Here is an 18994-nt window from a genome sequence, read left to right on the forward strand (position 1 = left end):
AGAAGGTAAAAAAAGCTTGACAAAATTAAGCACCATAAAACTAACAAACAGGACGCAAAAGGAGGCTTTAAGAAAAGGCATATTCAATTCTTAGATGACGTTCGATCAGGATAGAACCAAGGCCCAATTCCTTCATAAAATACCAACTTTTAACTCGCGTCCGAATTTTGGGTAACAACTTCGTGTTATTTCATAGGAAAAACACCGACTTTTCTTGTCTTATAAAAAAGTTTTTGCTTTAGGGGCGGCGTTCAAATTTGACTTCTCTCGAGTTTATGCTGAGCACACATTGAAAGGCATGTTCAATCTTTCATTTCATTATTAGATGAAAACTTGACCGGAGCGGACTTGATACGACGAATGAAAGTGAGTACCTTTTTACGAAACATAAAAAATTTGAGTTAGAATTGGGATCCGATCTAATCTTTTTTTTTTTAACAAGACAAAAGAAGAGTTTGAGACAAAATTCTTTTTTTAAGTCGATTTTTTTTGTGAGATAAAAAAAAAGTTTAGATAAGAGTTGAAATCCTTTCTTAAACTTGGTGCTTCTTAAGAGAATTAAACGAAAATATATCCTATTATTTGTATATATTGTGTATTTTTCGAAGTAAATGTGATATTTTTCAAGAAAAAATGAGTCAATTTTAAGACGAGCTTGTTAAAATAGAACATTCATTTCTAAGTACTCAACTCCGAACAAGATTCTAAGACGAGCTTGCTCAAATCTGAAGAAGATTCCTCGATAAAAACAAAAATTTATAAGGTCGACTGATTCTCCGCTTACACTGATCTTCGAATATCAAATTGGATCTTCTCCGGAAGACCCTTTTTTTTTTTTTTCGGCACCGTGGTTACATTAGTTTTGTTATTCTTAGTTTAAACTATAAAACTCTCACGAAAGGAATGGTTGCGTGCTGTTCTGTAGCTTCTTGTAGTCTTTGGGGGTGACGCTCTCCCCTTTGCAGCATTCGCATCCGTCGTCTTGACACCGTCTTTCAATCTAGATGCGGCTGTTTCGTCACTTCTATTCAATCCGATTTGGAAAATTTCATTCAAATTCGAATGACCCCCGATATTGAAATTTCGACTTTGCTTTTGTCCCCGAAGGGGTAGGTTCATTTCAGCTCCGCTCCTGAAAATTCCATCACGTTGGGACCGTGCTCGTTCCGACGTTCTGGAATTGGTCCGTCTCTCTCCTCCGCACCTCGTGCTCGCTTGATAGCTCCGCCATCCTTAACTCTCTCTCTCTCAGGTACTTACAGAGTAGGGGTCCCGATCTTTCGTTTAAAAATTCGATCTTTTCGTTTTGCAGACTTGATTTGGCTTCTTTGTTTCGTGGGCGGTGCTCTGTGGTGTTGTTTTTCTAATCAGTCCTGTTGATTTTTGTTTTTCTTTTGATTCACTGGGCGATTATTGTCTGGTTTGGTTCTTTAGTTTGCTTGAGCTGAATGGTGTCTGAGATATCCGTTGGAAAGAAATGATGTAGATTGCTGTGGAATTGTATGCGAGTCATCTGTTTATATAGCTCTTGGGATGTGACATGTTCAGTTAAAAGTGCTTGCCTCGACCAAAAGGCGCTCAGTGTGCGTAGACCTGGTATGATCCAATTTCGCCTAGACTCTATAGCCAGCGCCACTCATATGAGCAATGAGACGGCGACAAATCCAATTCAAAGATAAGTCTGAGTCACATTTATTTGGTGTCGTTTGATCGCGGAGAAGAAAGATCACCACATAGAAAAGAAAGGAGAAATTGTTTTGATTCTGTTTGCTTTGCCCAGGAGGGATGCGGGGAAATTTTGGAATCATTTTTGGGAACGCGTGAAAGCGAATCCATCCTTTTGCAGGCTAAGAATTGGAAGGACATTTTGGAAGACAATGAGTTTGGTTTGGTCAGAAAAGAGGCGATGTGTTAGCTTGTGCTCTAGATTGGTACTTGAGTTTTCTTTGAAGCTGGTCAATGGCTGAACTTTGTCTGAATAAAATTTGAGGCTATTGAGATTTATTTTTCTGGTCAGGCTTCTGAGAACAAACCTTCTGTAATTGTTTTCTTTTTTAAATTGGAGTGGGTAATTGGGACACTTTGGACCATAATAACTGGCCCTTCTATTTTGCTCCTGACACCAAGACTAGATATCATTTGAGGTAGAATGGTAGTCAGATAATTCTTTACTTTGATGCTAGTTGTCGGTTGGTAATCCACATTTCTAACCCTTATCTTTACTCTACATAGTAGGGCTACCTGTTTGGTTGTGCGCACGCTACTGTTCTTAATTTGTGCGTTTTATTCTCAAGCCTCCACTTTGTTATATGCTAATGGCTAGGCTCATTTTATGACCAAATCCCCACAATATATGGTTTGTTTGCCTATTGTTGTATTTTGGCAAGTTATCCTCTTGCTTGTTGCTTAATTTCAGCTCTGGAGCTAATCAATGGCGGACAGGAAGGAGCGCCTCCTCCCACCAAAACCAGCATCTGCTATAAACCTTAGAGAGTCATCTTATGGACCCTCTGCATCTGGACGCCAACCTTTCCAAGGTGTGGATGTTCTAGGGCTAAAAAAGCGGGGCCAAGGCCTTCGCTCTTGGATTCGCGTCGACACTTCTGGTAACTCAGAGGTCATTGAGGTGGACAAGTTCACGATGATGAGTCGGTGTGATCTTCCTGCCCGTGATTTACGCTTGCTCGATCCATTGTTTGTTTACCCGTCCACCATTCTTGGTCGAGAGAAGGCAATTGTGGTTAACTTGGAGCAGATTCGGTGTATCATCACAGCAGATGAGGTTCTGCTATTGAATTCCCTTGATAGCTCTGTTTTACATTATGTTGTGGAGCTACAACGCAGGTTGACCAGAGCTGGGGTGGGTGGACTCTGGAAGTCTGAATGTGCTGACTTGAGCCGGGGAAGAGGAAGTAGAAACTTTGATGATATTTTTGGGAATACATCCCCAGATTATCTTCCCTTTGAATTTAGTGCACTTGAAGTAGCACTTGAAGCTGCCTGTACTTTTCTAGATTCTCAGGTTTGCCAAAAATGCTGATTGAAGCATAGATCCATGCTTCACTTTTGAGAGCTTCAGTCGGATTTGTTTTTATGTTAAGATAATGTTAGTATTGTATCTGGACTGAATTGCTTTAAATGAATCATGACTCATGTCTCAATATCTTCTAAGCTGATTTTGTTGTTTTTAGTGGCATTAAAAGCTGTCATATAAGCCTTCGCTTTGATTATTAAAATTGCATGTACTTTCATACTGTATTAGAATTTGAAGATCTGCTTCTCCTAATTTTGACACTACTTTGAGCAGTTCTGATTGATTCGAACTTAGCTGGGCAAAGTAGTAACAACATAATATTCATATTCCATAGGCAGCAGAACTCGAGATTGAAGCTTATCCTTTGCTAGATGAGCTTACTTCAAAGATTAGCACGTTGAATTTGGAGCGTGTCCGTCGATTGAAAAGCAGACTCGTTGCATTAACTAGGAGAGTGCAGAAGGTACCAGGAAATATATGTTGTTCTTGTGACGATTTGTGCTGGTGAATGATATCAAATCTCTCTCTCTCTCTCTCTCTCTCTCACAGCCTTATTGGACAAATGGTTTCTAACTTTTTCTTCTTAAATGTCCTAATGTAGGTTAGAGATGAGATAGAGCAGCTGATGGATGATGATGGAGACATGGCAGAGATGTACCTCACTGAAAAGAAACGAAGGATGGAGTCAACATTATATGGTGATCAGTCTTTGTCGGGGTACAGATCAGCTGATGGTGTTTTATCTGTCTCTGCACCAGTTTCTCCCATTGCTTCCTCTCCAGATGGGCGGAAGCTGGACAAGAGCTTGAGTATTGCGAGGAGCCGGCACGAGAGCATGAGGAGTTCAGAAAGTGGCACGGAGAGCATAGAAGAACTTGAGATGTTGCTGGAAGCATACTTTGTTGTGATCGATAGCACATTAAACAAGTTGACCTCGGTATGGCCTCACCGTCATCCTCACTCAAGGATTCTCTTTTGTTTGATTTCGAAGGACGGAACTCACAGACCTTTCTTATTGCCTCTTGTTTCAGCTGAAGGAGTACATTGATGACACAGAAGATTTCATCAATATTCAGCTGGTAATTGTTTCTGTCCTCTTCTCATTGTTTGTTGCATCCCATCGACTTGTAGTTTCTTAGGGTGGCTTATTATCAGAGCGAAATTTGCCGAGATCACCTACGTAGACATAGGCAGATGATAACGCACTTCTGTTCAGTGCTATTTATGATATGTAATTTGCTCATCTTTACATTTTCGAAGCCTTGTAAGAATAAACAAGTTGACTTTGGATCATTCTGATCATTTATAGGCTTCGACACTCTCACGCTAGTCTTCAGAGAAGTAGACTAGCATATCCCGTGGAAGGACATAATTTGATGTTGGTAATTCCTCTTCTTCAACTTCTCACACTGTATTGGAAAAACCTTTGCAGGACAATGTCCGGAACCAGCTCATCCAATTCGAGCTGCTGCTGACAACCGCGACTTTTGTAGTCGCCATCTTTGGTGTGGTGGCGGGGATCTTCGGCATGAACTTTGAGATACCATTTTTCGACAATGCGGGGGCCTTCAAGTGGGTCCTCATAGTTACAGGAGTGACTGGGATCACCATATTCCTAACATTTTGTTGGTTCTTCAAGTATAGAAGACTAATGTCGCTATAGACAGATATGAAAGGATTGGAAGGAATTGTATAATCATTCATCAGCATCATTCTTTTGGTTAGTCAATGTAATTGGAAATGTGCTTCATTCTTGTGGCGATTCTTTGGATATGTTACTTAATTTTTCTCGGTATAGTAGGCTGGAGAATGTCTCGCCCTTCGTAACTCGGAGCCAAAAATGTCATTCCGAAATCACATCATGTACTGCGAACACACAATGTCTGACAATTGATTTGCTTCTGTCCTGTGAACTCGAAATTGGGTGGACGAATGAGATGGATTTGATGGCACTTTAAAGATAGCAAATCAGTATTTGTTCGAGAAAATGACACACTATTTCTAAATTTCGATTCGATAAGAAGCATTGTTTTCGAATTTTTAATTTGTTCGATGCGATTGTTTGATTCAATGCGCAATGTCCTTTCTGATCTTTTACTTTGTTTAGTATGTTTTTCGAATTTTGACATAATATTCAATGTGACCCATGAATTTATATTTTTATATAATTGAGGGATTATATTGGATATTTATTAATGATTTATGAATCACATTGAACAAATTAAAAGTCTAGGGACAACATTACATATTGGGGCAAAATTCATGGATCATATCTCACATAGTAAAAGTACAGATGACGAAATTACACATTTTCGTGCTATTATCCCTCACGACTCAAGATCAGCTGCAGAAGTTTATTCACACATAAAAACTCCCAAAATAGAGTGGGAGAGAAAAACCGAAAAGATAAAAACTTGATGATGGGAACTCAAAAGCTTCATATCAGAATTAATCTAGTCTGCCTATATTTAACACATTCAATATTACAGAGAGTAATTTCATTTGAGTTTGGATTATGTCGATGGATCCAAACCCAACCTGGTACCACTCTTAGTTAGAAGAGCCGTTAGTTATAGAATTTTCTATTTCAAAAGGATGATTGTCTTATATAATCCATATATATATATGTATTTATATGTATATCGAAAAGCGTATTTTACGCAAGTCTTTTATTAGTTTACGGAAAATATATTTTTAAAAATAAAATAAAATAAAATAATTCTCAAATCATTTATCTACCGCACAATAAATGCACGCAAAATCGGGCAACTTAGTATGGGATAATGATTTGACCCAAAAAAAAGTTCTGTTGACCTTCCTAACCGCCGCAAAGGCTTTCCTGCTTTTGGGACGGTATACTATTCCCGAGCGAGTAAGCGGATGAAGCTTTGTCGCTGCAAATGGTAGCTGATGGCACTCCATGCCCTCACAACAAGACTGCGTCAAGCGACATGTCCCCATGTCTTCCGTTCCCTCTCCATCTTCCACATCTCCACTCTTCCGTCAGTTTCCCCCCTCTCCCATCCCGGCTTCGATCAACTTGGGCATTCACTCTCTGGGGCATTTCGTCGAAAACCTTGTGATTACTCCCCATGTTCCCATCTTTCTGGCCTCAGGTTTTTCTCCATCCAGATTCGCTGCGACCCAGATGTCGTCCCCGAGAAAAGCGACCCCCAAGAGTCAACCGTGGTCGAATTGCTCAAACAAGTCTCTCTACTTCCCACTGAAGCAGAGGTCATGGAATCTTTGAAGACTTCTGGGATTGTCCCGAATGGAGACTTGATATGTTCGGTAGTGTGGGCGTTGAGGGAAGAGTGGAGGCTGGCTGTTTTGGCTTTCAAATGGGGCGACAAGTGGGGCTGCATTGACGAGAAAGTTCTCAATTTGATGACTTGGATGTTGGGAAGTCACGGAAAGTTCAGTATTGCCTGGTGTTTGATACGGGATTCGCATCGATCTTCAGTGGATACGAGGCAGGCTATGCTAGTTATGATTGATCGGTGAGATGGGTTTCTTCCGATTACTTTTGAATTTCAGTCATACAAGTCAAGTGCAAAAGAACAAACATGAAGCAATTGTTTCTTTCAATGATGATGCATTCCTTAAATTCAGTATACTGCTTTTTGTCCAAATTAATCGTCAGAAATTTAAATTCGAGACTTGCTGATTCACAATTGATTATGGATCTTTCCCTTCTGCTGTTCTATAGGTATGCAGCTGCAAACAATCCAACAAAGGCAATCTGGACATTTCACGTAATGGAGAAATTCAGGACTGCTCCGGATGAGGAAGCATACTGCGCCCTCCTGACTGCTCTCTGTAAGAATGGAAACATTGAAGAAGCCGAAGAATTCATGCTTCTGAATAAAAAGCTCTTCCCCCTGGGAACTGAGAGCTTCAACATTATTTTGAATGGTTGGTCTAATGTTACTGTGGACGTGATCGAAGCCAAGAGAGTTTGGAGAGAGATGTCGAGATGCTGCATCACACCAAATGCGACTTCATATACTCACATGATCTGCTGCTTCTCGAAGGTTAGTAACCTTTTCGACTGTTTGCGACTATATGACGAGATGAAGAAGAGAGGTTGGGTTCCTGGACTTGAGGTGTACAACTCTCTAATTTATGTGCTTACTAGGGAGAATTGCTTTAGTGAGGCCCTAAAAATGTTGGAGAAACTGAAAGAAGAGGGTTTGCATCCTAATCACGCCACTTATGATTCCATGATACGTCCTCTATGCGAAGCCAAAAAGCTAGATGAGGCAAGAGCTGTTCTATCTTCCATGATAGGTGACAACATTCAGCCAACAATTGAAACCTACCATTCGTTTCTTGAAGTCACCAGTTTTGAAGGGACGCTGGAAGTTCTTTCTATGATGAGGAAAGCTGGTGTAGGTCCTACTGGAGATACATTCCTCTTAATTCTTGAGAAGTTTTTCAAACTGAGCCAAGTGGAGAATGCTTTGAGGATTTGGGTTGAAATGAGGCAATATGAAATAGTGCCAGTTGCCCCACACTACCTTAAAGTGGTGCATGGATTGGCCACGTCTGGTTATCTCATTAAAGCCAAGGAAATTTATTCCGAGATGAGAGCCAAAGGGTTCTTAGATGATCCAAAGTTGAAGAAACTGTTGTACAGAACGGCAAGACGTAAGAAGGATAGAAGGGAATGGCATGCGGGGGAAGATGATAGGGGGGCAGGTGTGAACGTTAAGAAAGGAACTATATTGAGATAACAAAGAAAATTTGTGGAAGATCAGACATGGAGAATGGGAGGACGTTACACGGAGTTTCCAAATCCAGTGTGAATGCCTAATCAGAAGTTACCGTTGGGGTGTAACTTGTGGGGAAAGAAGCACTTCATTCCAACACTCTGGTGACAAATTGCCATCACCAAGCGTGTTGTGCCTTGAAGGTGAGGTCGTCAAACAACATGAGAAGTGAAGGTGCATAGATTCTTGAAAAATGGTTTATAGTAGATTGCTCAGTGGAGACAATCTATACAATGGCTGCAACTTTTTGGGTAGTTTTCCTGATTCTCGAACATAAATGCTGTCAACTTGGTCGTGACCATCTTGCAGTCGACTTTTGATATAGTCGCATCTTGAATGAGGGATGTCAAACTTCTGCTGAGGTAGAAGTTTCCTCTGTTTATGAACGACAGTGTCGATGAGTTTGCAATTAGAAATTTATGCCTGCACGAGAATATGACCATTCATGAAGCTCTTGAAGTTGAACTTGATGCATAAATTGATTTCTAGAACTAGGCCTATGAGAAACTCTACAAAAGTGGAGCGAAAGACTATGACAGGACCGTGCAAAGCAATTGCTAGTAACAGAGATAAAAGCAGATGACCGATGGACTTGAGGCAGCGCACACAGTTGTTGTAAAGTTTCATATGTTGCAGTCTTGTTGGCACTTTGTCTCAGGATATGTGAACTAGTTTAGTTCACCATATAGACATGAGATTATGTAGTAACATGTGAGATATTCAGTAATACTCGACCCACAGTAATGGTGAATTGTTTTTAAAACTGCTGTAAAGACACGCAGATTGATGGCAATTTTTGGTTTTGTGATCGTTAAACCTGCCAGTGGGGGTGTCATAAACTCGCTCGTGTTTAGCTCATCTTGTTTCAGAGCCATCAAGTAAGATCGTCCTGACTCCTGTTGTTGTGCCATGGCATTTATTGTGCTTCATCACTTCGATGGTAAATCTGATCGAGGAATGTACAACCCACTGTTAAGTTCACAAGTTGATGGTCAAGATTTCCAGAAGATCACTCTTGAAAATAATTTGAGACATTCGCAATCGAAACAGCCAACACCGGACCAGCAAGGGCACGTAGGTGACTGGTAGAACACTAAAATGGTGAACTCACATTGTTGCACCACCAAGGGCACGAAAGGAGAGAGATAACTTTGCTACCTGCCTCAATAGCAATTCACAAATATAGTGCCGAAACGACCTTATTGGAAAATTTTTATCAATTCTTTGTTCCAACGACAAACACTTTTACATCCTCTACAATCAAAACTGGTCAGTAAAACATCACTGGTTTTACAGTGTCATTTAGAAGATGGAGAAAGCCTTTCTTTCCGAGCCTTGTCCGCTTTCTCCATATAATCTTGATGGGACTGGTGCTTTGACCCTACAATAGAAAGTGAACTCGTCAGCTTGATATTACGAATATATGTCAAAAACCCCGAAATATTAAGTTTTGACACTGTCAGTATCTCAAGTTTGCAGCCCATAAGGATCTGTGGTTCCATATGTACAACAAGTTGCTTAAACGCAATAATATCTGTGAGTACTAATACAATGGGAATATACAGCATCTATGTCCAAATAATAATTGCCACATGCATGTTATGACATTTTATACGGCACTAAAAGCCCAATTCTGAGAAAACCATCTCGACAATGACAAAAACGGTAAGTATGCATCAAAGCCTCTGTATGTACAAGTTTCTTATCTGCGTTCAAAGACAGAGAGCAACGCTATAATGAAAAAAACAGCACGTGTCCATGCCATCAATCACAACATGTTTCGATAGAATTCCAAATGGTACTCAAAGCCTCAACAAAAACCATCATGACACTGAATAGAATCCTGAACGGAAATCTTCTGAAGCTATGCTTCGTCTCTCCCACCAGACTAGAAAATATAACACTCATCTAGAAAAATTAAGCAAACAAACAAGCCAAATCCCAATGTTACACAGTTTCCCCATGTTATTAACAGTATGGATACCCGGTCGACCAAAGTAGCAACCACAAACATGCCCTAAACCTTTTTTTTTCTCCTTTCCAATATGATTATATGTCCAAATATTAGATTCTGCACATAGTTTCATTATACCAAATGGATCATTAAGAGCGATCTTTTCGTGGATCTCAGCCAATTTTTCTCCAACAAATTAGTGGTCCTATTCCTCCAGCAAAGTTAGAGAGAAGTGGGTTTGGGGGAAGGAGAGGGGGGGGTGTTTAAGGTAGATAAATCCAATGTCCAGCATAATAAAAAGTGCTGACACTAAAAAAAGTACTGACACAGACTTTTAGCTGAATAGAAGATGAAGGGATAAAAGCTGGATATCTTCCTATCACACTAACACATGGCCATAAGTTCGCGGGATCAATGAAGTCACAAACTAACTGAGAAAATTACTCTACTCAGTAAATCTTTCAGGTAGAACCACCTAATAATGTCAAACTATTTACTGGAGAGGACATGGAGTTGTATCAAATTATCTATGCAAAATAATGACCACATAAGGACATTTCAACTCATAAAACAATAAAACATTCGTGGCATGAGAGAGTTGAATGGCATTCAAGCTGAAATTTCTCATCCACCCGATATCTTCATTGCTCATACTCATAAAAGCAAATTACAGAGAGCATGGAATCCCTATATGTGTATTTTGATTCCATTTCCGGTGACGGCAGTTATATAAATCAAGTATGAGCAACATGGAATTTCCGGGCTAATTCATGATAAACAAGAGTTTGACTTATTAGGATTGCAGTATGGATCCAGGAGTTCAGAGAAATGTAGTGCCATTTTCGTTGGCTATGTGAACTCCAACCCTAACTGCTCTTATATAAATCTCCCCAGCACAACATTGAGCGGCATTTTGCTTCTTAGAAAGCTTTCACATCTCTACTCGTCTACCTGCAAATTCCTCTGTGAAAGCTTTGATACATATCAAAGCTATTGAGGAACGGCCATGATGAAGCGGAATTAATACATGAAAATCCACCGATAACCAAAATTTTGTCTTCCCCAAACTACAAAAACCATGAGCAATAAATTCGGGGCACCCAGGCCAACGGCAAACATCCTGCTGAAGAAGAAATCAAGAACAATCTTTCTTTTCCGTTTTATCCCCTAAGCAAGCGCAGCAGCTTTTTGCCTCAGCTTCCAACCATTCTGCGCAAAACACCCAATTTGCAGTTCCTCCTCCAAATCAATCCGATCCATTTAAAAGGACGTTCTAAAGCTTCCAACTATCGATCACTTCACATACCACCCAACCGAATATTTTCTCCCAAAAACACATAAATTCAATGCCACACATAGAATTATGTGGAGCAACAGGAACCCCAGAAGCCAATCAAGGCCAAGCACAAGACAAGGGATTAGAAACCACGAAAGGTCTCAACTTTTCCCACTATAATGTCCCACACGCGACCAATTGGTAAGAGGAAGCTGTAAGAGACGGAAAGAGAGAGACAGAGACAGAGAAGGGGAATGAAACCTCGACTCATGAAGAACCAGGGAGCACCAAAGATTACGGTGATGACGGCGATCCCAGCCAGGACGTGCTTCTTGTCGCCGCTGTACAAATAGTGTTCCATCCTCGCCCTGAAACCACCTGCTCCCCCTCCGCCGTTGGTCTTGGCTTCGCTCGCCATTTTGGGTATTGATTCTCTTCTCTTCTCTTCCTTCGCTCGCTTGAGCAGGGGCTTCTGGTGGAAGTGAAAATGTTAGTCCCACAAGAGAGAAGAGAGAGAGAGAGAGAAGCAACCTCGGCCAAACATGAAGTTCGAGGGGTAAAAACAAAAAAGAAGGGCAAATTTAGTTCAACGAAAATCACCATGGATTTTTAATTTAATAAAAATATTGCTTAGATTTGCGTTTCCGTAAGTTTCTAGAAGAATATAAGTTTTTGAGAAAATTTTAAATAAGAGCACGAAATGTTCTTATTTTCTCAAATAAAAACTTGAAGTGAATTTTATTTCAAACAATGACCTGAAATACCCTTTTTGTTTCAAAAAAGGGCATGACTAAGGGCATTTTCGTCATTTTTTTTCATTTCTATTTTTTTCTTTGTTTCGCCCAAACCATCGCATTTTTACCCTTTGCACTGTTCATCTTCTTCAACCCAAGCACTATTCATTATCTCTTTTGCAGAGACAACCCATGTCTCTTTTCTACGAAATTTTTCCCTTCGCTTGTGGCACCCATTTGCAGATAAGGTTGCTGGTTGCCTAGTCGACGCTCGGTGATGATCACACCTGTGACATCCTGAATTATTGCCTAATTAATTAAAGGCGATAACCATATTAGAGCCAAATTAATTGACTTAGAATTGACTAATATTATGTAATTATTGAGGGTCGATAATGCGAGCTTAATTTATCGGGTGAGAAATAATAAATAACCATCGTACGAAGGAGACACCTAGGAATGCTACTTAGCCAAACAAGTATGAGTATGGTATAAATTAAATGCTAATTGTTACTAGATCAATTACATTAAAAAGTCAATTAAAGGACTATAGTGTATGTTCAACTTCTAAAGTAAAATTTTCAAGAGCATAATATATGATATTAGAACTAAATTGGTATTCTAATAATTAGAGAATGTCATGTGATTAATTATACGATAATGAAGTTAATATTATATGCTCATAAAAAATGCTAAGTAATTATAGAAAAAATTATAGTATAATTTAAGGTTTCATGTATATAATTAAGATAATGGGGGCAAAATGGACATTTCACCCCATATGTGGCAGAAAATCACTAGGGAAATGTGCCCAAAAATGAACTAAAGTAACTTCTTGAATTACCCCAAGATTATTATTCATGCCACCCACTTAGGCCAATGGGAGTTTATGACAAAATGGAACTTTCACTCAACAATTATTCCTTTTTCCCTCTTGACTTCAACCCCCTTGGCTGAAAATCACACCCCACACACTCTCTTGATTTAAAGTTTTCATCTCCCTCAAAATTCTCTCAAGAAGTTGCAGGAGGTTGGAGTTGTTTTTGAAGTTTAAGGCAAGTACAACATCTTTTTATTATGCTCACGTGATTTAATGTTGTTAGACCGTGAATTATTTGAGTTATGACATGACAATGGTTCTGCATGTGGTAAATTTGGTGACAATGTGATTGTGGTAAATTTGATGGCAATGTGGAAGAAATAAAGCTATGTAAGTAGTTTTTAGAAATTGTCCTGAATTTGAGTATATTCTGACCTACAACTTTTACTATTTTCATACCATCTTTTGTGAGTTCAAATGACTAAGCCCAAAGCATGAAGATAAATTTAACATCCTAAACTATAACATATATTAATTTTGAAATTTTTGGAGTTCATCTGGTTGGCAAAAAGGCCTTGCTTGTTTATCGTTCCGCTTTGTGATTAATATAAGACTATTCTGACATTCTGTTTTTACTATTTTTATAACTTCTTTTGTGAGCTTTAAACGATTGTAGTCAAAGCATGAAAGTCAATCCTAACATCCTCAACTACAACATATATTAAGTTGAGAATTTTTGGAGCATATATGGTTATCTTTTTTATTTTACACTTTCACAGGTCTACATGTGTCAATCTGAATCTGATCTGACCCTTCATATTAATTATTTTTGTATCTATTTTTGTGAACTCCTACTGCCTTAGCACAAGCATGAAAGTTGAAGCTAACAGCTAAAATATAATATATATTAATTCACGAATTTTTGAAATATTTTAAGTTGGGGTTACGACCATTTACTTAGCTAATTTTGTTCTAATTCTAAGATTGGAATTTGATATTAATCCCATGAATTACTGTGATTTAAAAAAAAAAAAAAAAAAGAAACGAAACCTCACACATGCACGGAATTTGTAGAGAAAGGTCTTAACTATGATATACTAAAATTTTGTGATTTTGGGAGTTAATTTGTTTGGATAAAAATGAAAAATTTGTTCAATGTGAGAATCTGTTCCTGAGTGAGTAAGTCACGAAATTTAAATAGAACTCGCTGATCCGAGGGTCTAATGCACGAAAGTTTCAAACGAAAGTTGTCACCACTGTACCATTCTACATGAGCTTGAAATTTTATGAAATTAATTGGTGATTTAACCAAGGTTAATAGTTGAGTCTAAATTTGCCTCGATATCAATTTTGGGTTGAGTTAAATCTTTGTATAATATAATGTCTTATAATCGCACGTGAAATGTCCGTACAGTTGCCGGATAGTGATAGCCTGAATGAATTGTATGTAGCATGATCACGTTGCATATCATATAATGACATGTATGGATGAATATGGAGTTAAAAAGATTTAAAAGAATTTCTGATTGGATAGAGTTCCGATGGAGCTCCAGGTATTTAGGATGCCTGTTGTGTGTAAGAGAACTCTCTACTATATGACTAGGGAAGCCTCGGGAGTTGAGATGCTCAAGTGTGAAAATCTTGATAGTGTCATTGCGCGGATGTCGGGAGGAATCTATGGGTCTTGGCAAGTGGATTATGAAATGTTAAATGGAAAAAGGCTTAAAGATAAATCATCTGCATATTTGTGAGTGCATAGCATACTTCATGCGATGTGATTTTCATTTATGTGAATGTTTGATCGGTATTGTGTCGTCTTCCTATATGACGATTAGACGAATATAAAAATCACATACCATGTTAAATAGATAAAAAGGAAAAAAACGTTTTGTTAGCTATTAAATTGTGTCCTATTTGACGTGATCCATTAGAAAAGCACGTCTCGGATAAATTGTTGTCGTGAAGCATTTGAATCGTATGTTGTAATGTTTAGATGTTTTATTTGCTAGGCTGTGGTTCTCCCTTGTTGTTTTTTTCAAACCCTTAGTGATATGGAAACTACCCCTATTATTCCGATACCTCGATATGGCACGCTTGTGAATTTTGAGACTTTTTTATACAACTTTACTCACCCCGCTTTTCCTGGTATAGAGTTCGTGAGGGTTAGGTTTACTCTTTAGATCGATGTGAGTCCGAGGATCGAGGAGATCCCCTACCGCTTTGTGTCGGTTTATGCTCGATATGGCGGACGTTTAGTTAGCCCGATTCCTTTCCTCGGGACGAAAATAGCAATGGCGGCAGCGAGTGATGAAGGAGGGTGTTGGGGATAGTCATTGTACGTGTAGCAGATAGGAGTAGGAATCTGAAGAGGAGGTGGATGATTAGGCGGTTGTTGCGTATGTATGTAGTATGTTATTGGCTATGGCTGGGGTACGAACCGGTTTGTATTTTGAAACATTAATGAATGGAGTATTGTGACTAAGATGAATTTTCTTCCGCTTATGCTAACTAATCGAAATCATAATATAATGGAAGCACGATTCGTACGGCCGATTTTTCACAACACCATCGCTCCAGATCTATTTATCGTGAGGCTCGCCGATGTCACACGACCCCAGCGTCGCCGCGGCCGGGGAGTAGCAACCTCCTAGGCTCGCAGCGGTTACCTAGTGCGAGACTCAAGGCTCGTCATCCTCATCGCCAACGGTGGTCATGACTGATTTTCTTCTAGCATTATCAACTAAATGTGGCCCCCTGGGATTGTCGAGCGCTTTCGTAGAGATTCGGCGACAAAACCGTTGAACTTGTCTCTCTTGGCCACCTGTGTTGTCTCTGTAAAAGAGAATATGAACCTAGGTTGAAGATGATGAACAATACATACGGTAAACATGCAATGGTCTCGGCGAAACAAAGGAAAAAAAAATTGGAAAAAAGGAAAATAAGATAAAATAAAATAAAAAAGGAAATGACAAAAATGCTATTGGTCGGTAGGGGTGAGCAAGTCGGACCGATCGGACCGGGAACAGCTGGACCGGACCCGGACTTGTGGTTCGGTTCCCCATTCCGGAGGTACAAGATCGGAGCGGATCTCCCGAACAGGACCGGTCGATTTTAATTTATTTCTTTTGCATTTACGAGGTTTCGTACGGTTGAGATTTGGACCGCATGTTTATTTTGCAGCTTTTGTTGCCATGACTCCACACAACAATGTTGAATGCTACGTGTTACTAGGTTGTGCTCGAAAATTTTATCATCTCACTTTTTTTTGGAGAAAAGAATCTACTGTTTTAGAATCATTTTTTCGAAAATAATGGCCTTGATAATATTTGTTTAACTCTATTGAAGCGCCCGGGAGCTGGACCGGACCGGACCGACGGTTTGGTCCTCGGTTCCCTAAAATTGAAAGCGGCACCACCCGTCATGTTCTCGATTTTTTAGGAGAGCCAAACTAGATCGAGAACCGCTCACCCCTATTGGTCAAGCCCTTTTTTGAAACAAAGCGGGCACTTCGGGCTTTGTTTGAAAGAAGCTATACTTCATGTCCTTATTTGAGAAAACAAAAACACTTCAGACCCTTATTTGAAATTTTTCCTAAGTTTTTTTAATAAACATTAAACCACCTTCTTATATAATTTCGTTTCTAGTCGAGAGCAGAGTTCACATTACATGAGAATAATAATGTTATAATAAGCTATCCAATATTAATTAAATGCCACGATCCATCAAGAATTTAAAATATTTGAAGCATCCCGATGTCTGACAAAAGAAATAGCTCCTCGATATTTTAAGTTTAATGTAATAGAGTGAATGGTTGAATGATGATATCGTGACAAAAAATCAAATCAATGTTCATAAGGAAATGCTTTTAAGGGACAACACTTCAAAAGGAGCTTAAACCCTAAAAAATTCTTGACTTTAAGTCAAATTCTAATTTTGTTATGAACTTTTCTTTTTTTTTTGGTCTCGCAGAAATTTCTCAATTTTCACTCTTGTGTCAAATTGCCCACGTGTTCAAAAGCCTGTTGTTGATGAAGACGCAAGTTTTGATGACGGATCAATAATCAAAATTTTTTTAAGAAATTAGTGGAGATTTTTGGAGGATAAGCAAGCTTGGGATTATAATGAAAGTTGGTGACTTTTTGTAGATAAAAAAGTTCGAGACATAATTACTATCGGACCTAAAATTGATCATTTTTAGGGAATTAGACCCTTAAGAAGGGCATCATCTTTTATCGTGTTTCCATTGAAAAAAGGAATCAATTTGTCAATGTAGCGCAGCAACGACATAAAGTTGAAGATATCTATCGTGAATCAATTCGTAACGATCGCACAGATAATAGAAGAAAAATAGACAATGCACGGTTTACCCAGGTTCACCCCAAAATAGGGCTACGTCCCGCAAAGAGATTTCACTATGATTTTTGGTTTACAGTAGTACAACTCGTTACAATGATCGGCAAAAAAAGAGCAAATATATATATGCCATAAACGGACCCAAAACCTAATTTATCTGGAACCCCTTTAATCCCTCAACAAATGGGCTAACTTAAACAAAAGCCCAAACCCATTGAGGTTTCGGGGGCGTTGCCTTGAACCCCCTGCCCGCTCACCGGCGAGCAAGGCGACAGTCCTCTCACCGGAGAGCAGAATCCCCGCTCGGCGGCCGGGCAACGTAACACCCGTGTCGGAGGCGCTGTCCCCGAACCCCCGCATTCCATGCACGGGGGTCACATGTCGTCGGATCATACTTTAGCTTCCTTAAGCTCACGTGGGCATGCCCGATGTGAGAAACAAAAGTCCTCGAAGTATTCGCCAACTCCAACAAAAGTTTTACCTTGGAAATATCGAAGGGGAAACTCCGATTCCTTTCATAATATACGCAACATTGTGATCAGTTCTCCATATGTTTGTTCGTGTCGGTAGCACCTAATTTTTCTCCAACATTTATTATGTTTTTATCGAGAAGTAATGTTGTGGTTAATCTTCGAATTTTTACTTGATATTCTATAACGTTCTTAAACTTCTTACCAATTTACTCTCCAAACTTTTCTAGCGAAATGTTAGCTAACATGAATGACAACGCAATAATTAATTTATTTTCAATTTGTACGCTTCACTGCCCATGTGGCCTCCATGTCCTCCCTCTCTCTCAATAGAAATCGAAATGCCTATCCTTACACTACATGGATCTCACACTATGTCTGTGACAAATTTCAATATCTTACCTATGATCTGCATAAATTGGTAACATTGCTCTTGCTCAATAAACTACTATCCTGATGCGAAAGCATCAAGCTACATCGAGCCGCTCTCAAGTTCAACTCAGACCTCACTGATTAATCTTACTCAATCCTTACTTTTGAAAGCACAAGATAACTTCGGATACAATCTGAATTGTTGGCCCTAAGTATGAAGATGCCGATCCACGTAAGAGAGTATTTTGGTACGGTGGATCAACAATGGAGTTGCCAACGACCAATACGCTGATGAAGAAGTTACTGATTCTTGACTTGACCGATTAAGCTTTACTTCACCAATAATAGTTGCCAATATCGCTGCGGACCAACAACATATCAATACGCTGGTAAACCAAAAAATCATTTTATCATTGACCAGTGATTATCCTTTAGGGCTTAGTGATGAGTTTTTCTATCTCGAAATCCTTTATGCTTGGTGGGTGGTTTGTCCTTTAAGCCTTGGGGGTGAATTTCGTCAATCCCGATCTAATTACATATAACTCATCCATGATTGCAACCAGTGATTCACCGAAACTAATTTATGATGGTCTAATTTCAAGCGAAGACTGATGAAATCAAAGCGGAAAAACAAGTTGGACCGTTAGTCTAGAAGTCGTACTTGTCATCTTCTTGCAAAGACTTTTCAACTTTCCGCACCGAGTTAAACATTGCAAAACAACACAAATGTCAAAAAGAGTACGCTTTAGTCATAAATATTCGGAGAAACGTCAAAGGAAGTAGGACGAAAGTGGTGCTGTCAAGTTTCAATCCTCCTCGTGATGAATAAATGCATCCACCGAATTGGAAATTCAGCATCCAACGATGGCGACTTCTGTCCTGAATGACAACTTCGATATACATAAATTGGTGACATTCTTCTTGCTCATTAACTACTACCCACTTCTCGACCTAATTAGAGGTAACTCGTCCATGATTGCGGCGGCGGATTCATGGAAACTAATTTGCGATCGATGGTCTAATTTCAGGAGAAGACTGATGAAATCAAAGAGGAAAAGCAAGTTGAGCCGTTGGTCGAGAAGTCGTACTTGTCATCTTCATGCAACGACTTTTCAACTTTCCACACCGAGCAAACATATTAGAAAACAACAGAAATGTCAAGGAGAGCTCGCGCAGCCAAAACAAAATTGGAGAAATGTCAAATGGAGC

At 39.3% G+C, this 18994-nt stretch overlaps 3 protein-coding genes across 6 annotated transcripts; 2 read left to right on the top strand and 1 right to left on the bottom strand.

Moving 5' to 3' along the window:
* The first annotated feature begins 890 nt into the window (after positions 1-890).
* Positions 891-4825, top strand: LOC115755834 (magnesium transporter MRS2-1-like). Of its 3 annotated transcripts, XM_030695390.2 has the most exons (7): positions 893-1252; positions 1435-1680; positions 2416-3022; positions 3369-3497; positions 3636-3971; positions 4066-4113; positions 4467-4825. In XM_030695390.2, exons 3-7 carry the CDS (start codon positions 2432-2434, stop codon positions 4695-4697), a joined length of 1335 nt encoding a protein of 444 aa, XP_030551250.2. In that variant the 5' UTR covers positions 893-1252; positions 1435-1680; positions 2416-2431; the 3' UTR covers positions 4698-4825. The 3 variants fall into 3 exon arrangements, with proteins under 3 accessions (XP_048139928.1, XP_030551250.2, XP_030551251.2); XM_030695391.2 differs by lacking the exon at positions 1435-1680 and having other exon boundaries at positions 2417-3022; XM_048283971.1 differs by lacking the exon at positions 3369-3497 and having other exon boundaries at positions 891-1252; positions 1435-3022.
* Positions 4826-5870: 1045 nt separating this feature from the next.
* Positions 5871-8622, top strand: LOC115755841 (pentatricopeptide repeat-containing protein At1g80880, mitochondrial). Of its 2 annotated transcripts, XM_048284211.1 has the most exons (3): positions 5871-6534; positions 6744-7068; positions 7173-7312. In XM_048284211.1, the coding sequence occupies exons 1-3, from the start codon at positions 5945-5947 to the stop codon at positions 7185-7187; spliced, it is 930 nt and encodes a 309-aa protein (XP_048140168.1). In that variant the 5' UTR covers positions 5871-5944; the 3' UTR covers positions 7188-7312. The 2 variants fall into 2 exon arrangements, with proteins under 2 accessions (XP_048140168.1, XP_030551261.2); XM_030695401.2 differs by having other exon boundaries at positions 6744-8622.
* A 393-nt stretch (positions 8623-9015) lies between these two features.
* Positions 9016-11556, bottom strand: LOC115755842. The gene is made up of 2 exons (XM_030695404.2): positions 11298-11556; positions 9016-9187 (listed from the first exon to the last, which is right to left on the bottom strand). The coding sequence occupies exons 1-2, from the start codon at positions 11452-11454 to the stop codon at positions 9105-9107; spliced, it is 240 nt and encodes a 79-aa protein (XP_030551264.1). The 5' UTR covers positions 11455-11556; the 3' UTR covers positions 9016-9104.
* Between the last annotated feature and the right edge of the window lie 7438 nt (positions 11557-18994).

This window comes from Rhodamnia argentea, chromosome 8 (assembly GCF_020921035.1).
Source record: "Rhodamnia argentea isolate NSW1041297 chromosome 8, ASM2092103v1, whole genome shotgun sequence".
Taxonomy (NCBI): domain Eukaryota; kingdom Viridiplantae; phylum Streptophyta; class Magnoliopsida; order Myrtales; family Myrtaceae; genus Rhodamnia; species Rhodamnia argentea.